The sequence below is a fragment of the Choloepus didactylus genome, chromosome 7 (genome assembly GCF_015220235.1).
Source record: "Choloepus didactylus isolate mChoDid1 chromosome 7, mChoDid1.pri, whole genome shotgun sequence".
In the NCBI taxonomy this organism is placed as follows: domain Eukaryota; kingdom Metazoa; phylum Chordata; class Mammalia; order Pilosa; family Megalonychidae; genus Choloepus; species Choloepus didactylus.
Window position 1 is genome coordinate 43,135,922 of NC_051313.1, and position 13,444 is coordinate 43,149,365.

Here is a 13,444-nt window from a genome sequence, read left to right on the forward strand (position 1 = left end):
TCATTTCTCAAGTTCCCACCATGGACCAGGCACAGGAATAGGCTCTTTGCTGTCAGGGAAGCCACAGTCCAGTAGGGGGCAAATTGGCCTAAATGCTCCAACATACCCAGAGGGCTGGGGAGGCTCCTAGGATCTCGGAGTCTCTCTGGGGTGGTTTAGCGAGATGCTAGTGAGAATGAGGTCTCCTCTCTGCACACGGGGCAGCAGACTTTCCATTCTTCAGAGACCAAGCACGAAGGCCAAAATGCACCTCAATTCTGCCACGTCTTTATTGTAAAGCCAATGGAGGCAGAAGAAGAGACCTGAAGTTGGTTGGGCCTCATATCACGACAGAGGCCCATTTGGACCTTCAACTTAGCGCACTTTCCCTGCCACCAAGGACCTGGTCATTGGAGGCTGTGGACCCAATGCAGACGCAATGAGAACTGAGCAGGAAGGATCTTGAAAACTCCAGCTCACATCAGAATTTCAGCCTGTTCAAGGATCTGTCTTCTCTTGCATCATGTCCTGAGGGGGCAGAGAGCTTTTGCGTAGATGGGGAGAGTGCTCCCTCCAGGGACGGCCTCCTCCGTGCTCCAGCTCTTGCAGCCAGGCCTCTCGCAGACCAGGACAAATGCTCACAGCTTTTCCTGCCACTGGAGGTCTTGGGGCCACCACCAGGATGTGGGGGCACTGGGGAACCCCCTGCCAGGCCCGGAGGGGCAGGCAGCACCCAGGCAGGTGCCGAGGCCCTTGCCCCACCACTCACGGTCTCCCTCTCTGTTCCTCCCATCCAGCCTCAAGCCCCTCTCAGGACGGGCAGGACGCCAGGCGGCCCAGGAGCCGGCATCCCTCCACCTGGACCGTGGAGGACGTGGTCTGGTTCGTGAAAGACGCTGACCCTCAGGCGTTGGGGCCTCACGTGGAGCTCTTCAGAAAGCATGTACGCAAGAGGTGGGCCTGGCCCGGGAGGAGCGGGAGGGTGGGGGGGAGGACTGGGGAAGGTTCAGGGGGGTGGGGGCTGCTGGGGACACTGAACGGCTCAAGAGAGCCAGAGACAAGAGGCCTCAGGCTCATCAGAGCAGAACAACCACTTCGTTTTGTTGTTGAGGGGTATTTGTTCCATCTGTTCTCTCATTTTGGCCTTCATCAGGAGTGCCTGTTTTCCACCCCATCCATCCATGTGTCTGTGCATTGAGCAAACATTTATAGCACACCTGCAATATGCCAGGCAAACTATACTAGAGCCTATTCCTTCAACTGCTTTGAAGATTAAATGAGAAAATGTACATGAAGTGCTTAGCCCAGTGCCTGGCTCCTAGATAGCCCTGTAAGCAGATATTATTATACTCATTTTGGACATTCTGAAATACATAAAAGTGGTAAATGAAAAAAGAAAAGGTTGGAATTAAAATTATACCCACCAAGGTTGCTATGTTAGTTCTCTATTGCTGCAGAAACAAATCACCACAAATCTAGTGGCTTAAAACAACACACATTTACTATCTTGCAGTTCCGGAGGTGCGAAGTCTGGCACAAGTCTCATTGGGCTAGCATCAGGGTGTCAGCAGGGCTGTGTTCCTTTCCAGAAGTTCTAGGGAGAATCCATTTCCTTGTCTTCTCCAGATTCTAGACGTTGCCCTTATTTCTTGGTTCCTGATCCCATTCCCCTGTCGTCAAAGTCAGCAATATCTGGCTGAGACCTCCTTAGGCTGCCCCTCTGGTTCTCTCTTCTGATTCCCTCTTCCACTTTTAAGGACCCTATTATTACAATGGGTCTACCTGGAAAATCCAGAATAATCTCCCCATTTTAAAGTTAGCTGATTAACAACCTTAATTCCATCTGCAACTTTAATTCCTCTTTGCCGTGCAACCTAATATATTCACAGGTTCTGGGGATTAGGATAAAGGTATCTTGGGGAGCCATTATGGTGCCAACCACCATATGCCCTCTGACCCCCAAAGATTCATGTCTGTTCTACATGCAAAATTCGTCCACCCCATCGCAAGTTTCCCCAGATGCTCAACCCATTAGAGCATCAGCTCAAAGTCCCAAGTCTCATCAGTTCAAAAGTCCCGAATCTCACCATCTCAGCATCAAAATCAGCTGTGGGTGAGGCTCTGGGTAGATCCATCTTGGGGCACAGTTCGTCTCCCTCTGTGCACCTGCAAAACACAAGCAACTGGCTACCTGCTCCCAAAATGCAATGGAAGAACAGGCAGAAGATAACAATTATAGTCTTTCCTGTTCAAACATGGAGAAAATAGAAGGAAAAAAGTAATTACTGCTCCCAAGAACTTTCAAAATGCGGTTGGGCAAACTATTTGCTTTCAAGTCCTGAGAATAATCCTTGGTGATTCTCGGTCCTGCTCCCTGAGCACTCAGCTCCACTCTCCAGGCTCCAGGCTCTGCCCTCTGAGTCCTCCTTCCTTTTTCATGAAAGATAGCATGTGTCTGCAGCTGAGTAGTTTTATGGCTCTGTTTCTTGTCTGCATACTTTTGGGCTTCCAACAGCCTTCTTTCTTTCCATCCTCTCGCTGTTCCCTTTAGTCCAAATTGGCAGTATTTCTGCTAATAGAATACTCTCAAAAACCTTATGTTTTCCTTCTATGTATGTCATGGGGATTCACTCCATCAGACAAGAGCCTCCTCCACAGGTCTTCCCTAGATAAATCCATCTCAATTTTTGCCTTCTACTGGGATGGCTGAGAGGATCTAGGAGTCACACATCTTATCTTTTCAAAGAGCCTTTTGTGTAACTAATACTCTGCCCTTTTGATCTTATCTTTCTGAGGAATTAGCAAAAGGTTTTTCCAGCCACACCCTCAGTTTTTACTCTAATGCACACTTTCCTAACAGTGAATCTCTTAATTCAGTCTGGATAGGCTAAGAATTTCCCAAATCTTCAGGTCATGGTTCCTTTCTCATTAACTGATTTCTCCTGAATTTCTCTTTCCTCTCACATTTTACTGTAAACAGAAAGATGAGACCTGGTGGCACTTTGGAAATCTCCTCGGCTTAATATCCAAGTTCACTGCTTACAAATTCTGCTTTCCACATAATTGTGGGACACAATTTCACTAAGCTGTCTGACAATATCTAAACAGGATTCCCTTTCCTTCCGTTTCTAATAACATGTGCCTCATGTCCTCCTGAGCCATTACTGGTGGTGCCTTTAACTTCCATATTCCGCTAACAGCCTGTTCATGATGATGGAGGTATTTATTCTCTAAGACAATGTATGTTTTCTCTACCATGCTCCTCACGTCCTTCTGAGTTCTCACCAGCAGTCAGCCTCCATATTTCTACAATAGCCTGCTCAAGACAAGCTAATCTTTCTTTATCATGCTTTCCAAACTTCTTCCAGCCTCTCTGTGCCAGTTTGAATGTATTATGTCCCCCCAAACGCCATTATCTTTGATGTAATCTTATGTGGGCAGATCTATCAGTGTTAATTAGTTTGTAATTCTTTGAGTGTTTCCATGGAGATGCGCCCCCACCCAACTGTGGGTGATGACACTGATTGGATAATTTCCATGGAGGTGTTGGCCCGCCCATTCAGGGTGGGTCTGAATTAAATTACTGGAGCACTATATAAGATCAGACAGAAGGAGTGAGCTTGCTACAGCCAAGAGGGCCACTTTGAAGAACTTACTGAAACTGAGAGAGGAGCTTCAGCTTACAGAGACAGTTTGAAGATAGCTGTTGAAGGCAGACTCCTGCTCCTGAGAAGTTAAGAGAGGACAAACACCCCAAGAGCAACTAAGAGTGACATTTTTGAAGAACTGCAGCTTAGAGAGGAACATCCTGGGAGAAAGCCATTTTGAAACCAGAACTTTGGAGCAGACACCAGCCACATGCCTTCCCAGCTAACAGAGGTTTTCCAGACACCAATGGCCATCCTCCAGTGAAGGTACCCAATTGCTGATGTGTTACCTTGGACACTTTATGGCCTTAAGACTGTAACTGTGTAACCAAATAAACACCCTTTATAGAAGCCAGTCCATTTCTGCTGTTTTACATTCCAGCAGCATTAGTAAACTAGAACACTCTCTAATGATGGAGGAGAAAAGCCCAAAAGGACATAATTGGGACATATGAAAAAACTGGAATATAGACTGAAAGCTTTGTATCAATCTTAGAGTTCTTGAACTTTATAACTGTACTTAAGGTGGGTACACAAGTTAATATCTTTGTTCTTACAAAATGTACATGAAAGTATTATGTGTTCAAGGAGCATGATGTATACAACCTACTCTCAAATGTTTAAAGAATTGATTGATGAATGGATGGATAGCTAGATGGATAGATAGAATCATAGAGCAAATGTGGCAAAATGTTAAAATTGGTGGATCTGGGTATTTGCGTGGTGTGGTAAAGGGTATGTTGGAGTTCTCTGAGTTCTTCATATGGTTTTGTATTATTTTTGCAACTGTCTTGTAAGTGTAAAATTGGCTCAAGTCTCCCTGGGCTAACATCAAGGTGTTAACAGGGCTGTGTTCCTTTCTAGAAGCTCTAGGGAGAATCCATTTCCTTGACTTTTCCAGCTTCCAGTGGCTGCCCTCATGTCTTGACTTGTGACCCTATTCCCCCGTCATGAAAGTCAACAGTGTCTGGCTGAGATCTCCTCAGGCTGCCATCTCTCTGGTTCTCTCTTCTGATACCCTCTTCCACTTTTAAGGACACTTATGATTACAATGGGTCTACCTGGATAATCCAGGATAATCTTAAATTCAGCTGATTAATGACTTTAATTCCATCTGCAACTTTAACTCCTCTTTGCCATACAACCTAACATTTTCACAGGTTCCAGGGATTAGGGGATAGACATCTTCTGCCTACCACAGTTGCCATTACTTTATTCCTTCCAGTTGCTCATTTCTCTAGGCAATTCTGTTAAAGAAATCATATTCTCAGATCTGGGGAGGATCTTAGAGATGGTCATCTAACCCAACACTCACATTTTATTAGGGACGTATTTGACCTTACCTGACAGTGAGACCTTGAGACCAAGGACCACAAGGTGAATTATGTTTAGTCAGATTTGGGTGGTGGGAATCTGCCTCTCTTCTGGGGTGGTAGGAGATGGTAGAAGTTTAGGAGATGGGGTAAAGAGAGAACATTAGGAAATGAGGCTCTTGGGAGGGGCGCATAGATGAACTTTGCCCACTCTCTTGTTTTTCCAAGAACATAAAGAGTGTGTGACACAGACTAAGTGCTTCATCAGTGCTGCCTGTCTGGCTGGCTGATGAACGGATGCATGGATGGACGGATGGATGGATGTGTATGTAGATTTATAGATTAATGAAAGGTGCCATTGACCCTTTCCACAGTTAGATGAATCCTGTAACTGTGCTTCTCCTCCCCACCTGAGCACCTAAAATTTTCACCCTTCCTCTCAAGTGACCTGAAAATAGCACTACAGATGAGATGGTAAGGAAATCCAGCCTTGCTAGGTTCCTGAATTCAACATGCTTTCTGGAGGGTTACCATTTTCAGAGCCAAATGGGAGCAATGCCAGGAACTCTTTCAGTAGTTCTTTGTGATGAAGAAGGTATATTATTTAGTTGTATGCCACCTAGCTTTATTGACAGAGCCCAAAATACCTGAAATCCCTCAGAGAGTGTAATTAGCTGTTTGGTAATTAGCTAAAGGTAGGTGAGAAAAGAAACAAAAGATTGGGGTGATGATTGTAGTCACACCCCCATACCTGCATCTGTAAAGGAAAGGTAACCATTAGTTTCAGGGTCCAGTGAGTGACACGTGTTGCTCTTTTAGCCCTTCCTTGGATGAGGAGATAAACATGATATGTGGGATATTGAGAACATGTGTGGGGTAATGTCTGATTCCTCCAATCAGGGGAGAGTAGGAATATGGGAGGTCCAGTGTATCAAATGACCCCAGGGAGGTAGTGGGAACAGGAGCACCCAGTATTTGTTTAAGTGGTTTGTTTGGGGTTTTTGTTTATTTATTATTTTATTTTATTTTATTTTTTATTTTATTTTAATTTTATTTATTTTATTTTTTGCTTTTAGAAGAACTTGCCCTGGGACCAAGAGAATATGCTATCTAAATAAATCCCTAAAGCCTCACCTCACCATGACCTTAACCTTTGCCACTATTTGATTATTCTGATCATCTTCTGGGTTTTCTTTTTTTCTGACCCCATTCACCAGGAGATTGATGGCCATGCCCTCCTGTTGCTGAAAAGTGACATGATTATGAAGTACCTGGGCCTGAAGCTGGGACCTGCACTGAAACTCTGCTACCATATCGATAAACTGAAGGAGGCCAAGTTCTGAAGTTTTTTTAAAAGATAAAAACAAAATTCAAGATGATGGATCTCAAGGTCCTTTTCTGCCTTACCAACATCCAGCTGTCATCACGAAAAGATTTTCCTCTTAAAAATAACCCCCTGCAAAGACTTGGTCTTTTTATACAACTGACTTCTTTGCCTTTTTGAAAATCCTTTTTGAAAAGGCTCCTCTGTGTTAATGATTTGCCAAAAAATCACCAAAAAAAAAAAACCCTACTATTTTTAACATTCCTGATATGTTGGTTGCTCTTTGAGTAGGTCCTATTTTTATAATGAGAAAGTGGGAAACTGAATGCTATCACTCAAGGAGAGCCTTGGAGGGTTCAAAGATTATGAGGAAAAGGACCTACGTCCCTGCAGGTTCTGCAGAACGCTCCCCTCACCCCCACCCCACCCCACCGCCCCATGCCACCCATCTTGAACTCTGATCCGGGGACCTATTCAGTGTGAGCCTTGCTTGTTTCAGCTCTGGAAGCTGTCTTCTGAGGATAACTGCCTCACCTTGCACTATCTGGAAAACTTGAATTCTTTTGCTCCCTAAAAGAAGAGAAGAAAAAAATCTTTTTTCCTAGTTATCTGAAGTACTGTGTTTCTCCACTAGAGGGCAGACTGCTAATGGAATTTCAGGACCCTTACCGACTCAGTGGCCTGCTCTTTCTCTACTCAGTGATGGCTTAGGGGTTTTGTGAACAAGATCGGATCTGCACAAAAATAGGGAATTTCTTTCACAGTCAGCACCACAGATTGTAACTTGGGAAGAAACCGCCTTCCGGAAGGTTCTAGTACATATCCAAGCATTATTGATGGACTGATTGAAGCCCAAGCAGCAAAAGCAAGAATTTGGAAGCACACTCTTCCCAGATGGAGCTTTGGAGTACCTTCCTGTCCTTCCCAGGGTGTCAGTCTGTTGGCACACCGAAGAGTCATAGTGACATTCAGCCACGGGTGTTTCTTTAAAACAGGAAAAGAAAAATGTTTCAACTAAGCTCTGAAATGGGAGAGTGTTGCTTTCCAGTTATGTTGTTGGATTCTGCAGCTGTATCTGTGGATAATTTTTCTAGTCCTCAACAAATACACAGACATGCTATTATTGAGTTTAATTCAGTTTACAAACAGGTTTTCCTTCCTCACCGTGGAGTCATAGCAAAAAAAAAAATTGATTTTCTACCCCTTTGCAGCTGTGTCCATAGGAACGATGATGAATCTACAATTATCTGGGCAGAAAGGCCTCCATTCCTTCTATCCTTTCTCTCTTTCCTTCTCTCTTTTTCCTTCCTCTGTCTCACTGAACAGGAAACATGTCATCAGAACTATGAATTCTCCTTTACCACAGGCACCTCGTATCTCTTAAAGAATAGTCATGGTGGTGGGGGTGCGGGGATGTGTGCTCACCTTTGAGACCTCTGGGAGGTGAGGGTCGAGAACTCAGGGCAGTCCTTGGCCCATCTGCTAGTTAGAGAAGGGGCCCCCTCCTCCAGGGGCCGCCCAGCAGGGGTCTCTGGTGGCAAGTGGGCCACCACGGCAGGGCCTCAGCCCCCTTATAGCTGGGCTGGGTTCCCTCATGTGGAAAATGACCCATACAACCTGGAGGGCAGCCCTGGATAGAATTTGCATATTAACCTTCTATCAGTTAGAACTTGGGTAAAGTCCATAAGAAATACTCTGTTCCATGCCCTTAGGTCCATCTGGATGGGGGAGAAGCACATCATAGCAAAATCCTTCTTTAGACCAACAAATAGTGGCTGGGCTTAGAGCATGAAGAGAACCTCAAAACCTGCCCGCTGAGTTGAGCTTGAGTGATCAGATTGTGAAAGAGCCTTGCATCTGTCGGTTTCAGCACATGACAAAACTACCTTGTATTGGGCCGTGGAGAAGAAGCTTCCAGGTTTTTAAAGAGATAAACGGACTCTGGTCCTCAAAAGTTTGTTCATCTTTAAGTGCTCACTGCTGGCCTGGAGTTATCTAATTTCCCTCAAGGAGTCACGGACAGTTGACATATTCAGAACTGCCAGCATGGAAACAGTGGGATTCAGAAAATCCCTCAACAACCCAGGTTCCCACGCCATAGTTTTTTGCTCCATCCTCTGACATTTGCGATGCCTCTTCCATCAATACCTACCTCGTTTAAAAGACTTCCAATGTCAAGCTTTCAAAACTTCCTCCCCACCTTCACTAGCGCCTCCCTCCCTACGAAAACATGAACTTTGATGCCCCCAAGTTAAAATCAGCCCCAAACAATGTTTATGAGATACTTTGATTAGTTTTTGGGAGAGGGAGAGAGAGATTTTCCCACCTCAAGTCTAAGAGAAAACTGTATCCGCACTCACGTGGAGCCACTCACCGAGGTGCTATCTCATTTTACATTAAACTTTAAGCAGGACAGATTGCTGCAGCCATGATATTTAAGGTTTGACTTTTTTAAAAATCTCGTTATTCTTAAAATGATGCTGCCATATCAGAGAATAACCCAGGGAGAAAATTCTTCCTTGCCCGTTTTTGCAGTGAAATGCAATTAGCCGGCCAAATTATTGTAGCAATACTGCAATTATAACTAATTTTCACCCTTCTCAAAAATCTTGTTGAACCAGGCGGCTAAATAGCTTAGCAAATGTAAAACACGGCAGGCCGTTTCCTCCAAGCAGACCTTAAGGAGTCAGGCCACATGTGTCACTCTTCTTCAAATGAGAGCTGACCTGGGGCCTCACGCTTGGACAAACGGGGTACTTGTTATTCCACTGCAACAGCTTAGCGAATAATTACACGGTTTTGCATAAATTCCAGATTGGAATGTGTGTGTGTATTATGTTCCAAACATTTCCAATTACACTTGTCTGTTACATACTTAAAAAAAAAAAAATCAAGAGACGATTCTATTGCCTAAAGCATTTTGAATGTTTTATGAAGCACATTATTCCCCTTATGAAGACTTTCGGTAAAAGATGGAGGTTTGGTCTGTTTGTGTGTGTTTCCTGAGATCAGACGGAAGAGCCTTAGGAAGTGGTTGGGAGTGTCATCAGCTATCGCATCTGCTTAGTCCAAAATGCCTGCCCAGCTTACAAATCAGTTTTTGTAACCTGGAGGCAGAGCCTGCTCCTGTCTCACTCCTAGGTTTCACAACTAGGTGTCCCCTCTGAGACCACCAGGGTGCCCTGGAGGCAGCCGGGTGGCCTGGACAGTTCTGGGCCTGGCCCCTCAGGAGGCTGACGAGGTGCTCGTGGCTTGGGTGACGTGGGAGAGGCCTTGCTGGGGAGCCCACTGAGCAGGGGTAGCAGGGGGCTCATGTAATACCTGCCAGAGAATGTACTGGGCCCCCATCATTTCCCTTCAGCAGGGCTGCCAATTTCTTTCCTTTCAAAAGGAAGAAAAGAAGTGAAGGAGCTCCTCAGGAGAACCACATATGATATTCAAACACATTGGGAATTAATACTGAGCTAAGATTCGTTTGCTTGAGAAGGAAACCAGTGAGGAGGGAGGACAGAACCATAAATTTCTTAGGAATGCAATAAAAGGGCGTGTCTCACAGTCCTGAGCCTTTAAGCTGCAATGACATATTTTTGCATCTATGTGGAAAATAAATATTTGGAATATTTCTTGTTTTTTTTTAAATTAAAATTATTTTTAAAGTTAATTCTGGAGATGATTTAGGGAAAATTTAGTCACACCACTGAAGATGAGTGGAAATGCTCAGAGGCAACCAGGGGCTCGAATTTCGTCGTTGTCAGAAAGTCTTGCAAGATGGAAATATTCTGCTTTCTTTTAAAAGAAACGGGTTTTCATATGTGAGAGCAGAAGGGGAGCTCTGCCTGATGTTTGTTCTGAAAGGGCACATTTCAACTATTCTCCCCAGGGGGATGGAGGGCACGGCAAGTCAACTCAGGTTTTTTTAACCTCAAAGATCAAGACATGGGATCATTAAGAGTAACGATTTTTTTTAATGCAATATTCTGTTAAGGAGAGGGATTAATACCTGTCCGTGGGCATGATTGATTTATTGTCATAAATTCACTCCAAGAATCCAGTACTCGCCCTGCCTCGCTGTTGTCTTGCTACGTGCTTATGTTACCCCGTGGCACGAGAGGGCCACCCTGAGAACCCCAGAGATGAATCCAGCAGATGGTCAGACATGCAGAGATCCAAGCGTTCCTGTTTCCATTTACGATGTCAAATCCAGCAGCCCCACTCTGGCGACACCCGGGAATACCTGTGCCTCCAGCCAGACTCCCGGTCCCACTGCAGAAGGCAGAGGCCTGGGGAGCTCTGCTGCAAGCGTCCTTCCCTCCAGAGGTTGCCCTCATCCAAGACAATTCCTTCGCAGACAATTGGAAGCTGGATTTTTGGAGATGTAGCATTTACTTGAAAGAGAATTGCTCTTATTTATTGCCACCACTAAAATATTACGGAAACACGTCTGCTAACAATTTGCTTTGTGTAATTTGTCCTAATGCTAATAAGCAACAGCTGGGACACTTCCTGTGGTGCATTCTTTTGTGGTTGCAGCGGTATTATCACATGTGGACTTCTCAGGACCGCTGTGCTTGAGAACAACACTTGCTCCGGCTCTCCCAGGCTTCAGGGCATTCCCCTAACTTAGAAGCTGCTCTGGGCAAAAGCACATTTTGAGAGCAGTTGCTCGTTGAGTCTCTGTTTTCCCAAGCAAGGCCTTAAAATCCTACGCAAAGAGCCTGGGGTTTGTCATCATGTGTAGCCTTGTTTGATTTCCTTCAGGGGAAAAGACATCAGGTAGAACTTAAAAAGGACCCCTTCCTCTAGGTTAGTTGAGCATGTTACTTCTGGAGTTGATATCGGGTGGATGGGGGAGAGGAGTGGGGACCACTTCCATGAGCTGGCTCAGCAGTCATCTAAATAATGATGCCAGATGGTGTGGGGACAGTGGCAGTTTTCTGTCCAAAGGCTCCAATGTGACACTTAGACTCTGCCCTGGGCAGTCGTTGAGGCCTCCGCTGCTCTGTGACTGGAGCCTGAGAATTGGTTCCAGGCACTAGATGCTTGTTGCAAAGGCCAAGACGAGCCTCTTTCATTGAATCCAGCTTTGGAACATGCCTAAAGCCTTGCTTCTCTGAACAACTCATTTTGAAATCATAGATCCTCACGACATGTCATCTTACAGTAACCGTGTGCTCCCAAAGGCTACCTCCATCATAAATGTAGCATCCTCCCATCTCAGGAAGGTTCCACCTCCCCACCTGGTGCTGGGACATCTTCCCCACAACCCTGAGGAAAGGCTCTCCCTGACCTCTTCCAATTATGGGGAGTTCCCTCCCTTAAGAAGTAGCTTATTTCTTTGCTGGACAGCTCTGGCTGCAAAAAAAAAAAAAAAAAAAAAAAAAAAAAAAAAAAAAAAAAAGCTTATTTCTCAAGGAGACAGATGTCTGTGAATCAGACACAGACATCTGAGATGAAACCAACTCTGAAATCTTTCTCTTTTTAACAGAGCTCATCCATGCAGTAACCACACCTCTAATACAAATTGACATCATCAAGTTGACCCCAGAAATAGGCCCTGCCCCATTATGAATGACAGAGGAGTGTACACTTTATAGAAATATAGAAATACCAAGAGGTCACAGCCATCAGATTCATCAGCCCTGTCATGAAACACTAGTGAAATTTTTGTGGGCTCAAACACACATAAATGTGGGTGGCCTGGGAGTATTTTCATTGTTGTTGTAAATCTGGCTGTGGTCAGGTAAGCATATGAGTTATGTGAGCTTGCATGAATGAACCTGCAGGGCCATGCACCTTGCTACCAAATGTGGAAACGACAATATGCAACCCTGAGGCCCTGTCTCTTCATTGTATTCCTCTGTGATGTAATAAACAAGGAAGCTTAGTCTAGGCAAAAATGAGCTGTGATTGATAGAAAAGCAAGCAAGGTCGGTTATGAATTTATGAAAAGTTTTTGTGGTTTATGAACCCAAATCCAGGTTAGATTTTGTGCTTGTGTGTGCACGCATGAGTGAGTGTGTATTTGTGAGTGAATGCCATAAGGGAATTGAGGAAAGGTTAGAAAGGGGATTGTAGAAAAGGGATGGAGGGAGAGTTTTGCTTTCTGGGATGTTCTCTTTCATTCAGAAGAGCTATCTAGCAATGATTTATAAATCAGACCAAAAAACACACATGACATGTTTATATAGCTTTCTTGGATGTAATGCCAGATTATGGAGCAGATTCTCCATGAAAATATTTAAATCTTGGTACTTGGAAAAAGTAGATACTATCCAGCACCTGGTACCTGCCACAGAGAAGATAGCTCATAAATATTTATTGGCTGGCTGAATGAATGCACAAATGCTTAACCAGCTTCATATTTCCCCCCCCAAAAAAACCACACTAATTTCTTTTTGAGCCCCCAGGTTTTAACTTCATTGGAAGGAGACTTGCCAAAGAGATGGACCAAAAGAACTGCAAAAGGCCTTTCGTTTCCTCTGGCTCCCCAAACACTGGAACAAATAGGTCAATCTCAGCAGTCACTGATTTGCATTTCACTCACATCTTTTTGTTTCAAGGTCCCACATTCTGATTGACCGAATACTCTACACAGGAATTAGAGTATAACAACTGATTATTTGCAGCTATACTTTTAAACATCTTTGCATTTTCTTTGTCAATCACGAGGCCTCTCAGAAAGAAGAAGAGAGTTTCTTTCCATTGGCCGGCTAACAGCTCAAGGAAGGTGAGCTCCTCCCTGGGAGGGGGAGAGAGCTCTCTCTATGAACTTTGCACCCCAATAACTCCTTCACCTTTGAGGGCAAGGCAGCAGAGCTGGGTCTTTCCCACAAGCCTCTCTCTCTCATATGTGCTGATGGTAGCACGACATTTTGAGAATGCAATGCCCGGAGTAGGTGGATGAGAACCTTCCCTTGTCCTTTTCCAGTCTTTACCATCTCCTCTCTTGACAGCAAATTCACTGTCCCCAACCCCCAAATGGTTACATAGGCGCATAGAAAATAACCACATAACCACACCACAACTTAGACTTCCAAATGAGTATTTCACCTGCAAAGAAATCACCTCAAAAACCTGGCCACGTGTTCCAAGGATATTGTCATTGCTCAGAATATATTTAGCACATCTCTTTTAGGGTTTCCTTTATAAGCCAGGACACATTCTTTTCAAAGTGTTGTTAG

The 13,444-nt window shown here is 44.6% G+C and overlaps 1 protein-coding gene across 16 annotated transcripts in view; it reads left to right on the plus strand.

Moving 5' to 3' along the window:
• Positions 1-11,661, plus strand: part of SCML4 (Scm polycomb group protein like 4) — a 129,969-nt gene extending 118,308 nt beyond the window's left edge. For 13 of the 16 annotated variants that reach the window (XM_037842452.1, XM_037842468.1, XM_037842467.1 and 10 more), the window contains 2 exons: positions 777-922; positions 6,157-11,661. In XM_037842452.1, the coding sequence (XP_037698380.1) occupies positions 777-922; positions 6,157-6,282 (272 nt within the window). In that variant the 3' untranslated portion in view covers positions 6,283-11,661. Of the gene's footprint in view, positions 1-776; positions 934-6,015 lie in introns of all 16 variants that reach the window. The other 3 variants (XM_037842465.1, XM_037842464.1, XM_037842466.1) reach the window with 3 other exon arrangements.
• Positions 11,662-13,444: the final 1,783 nt, after the last annotated feature.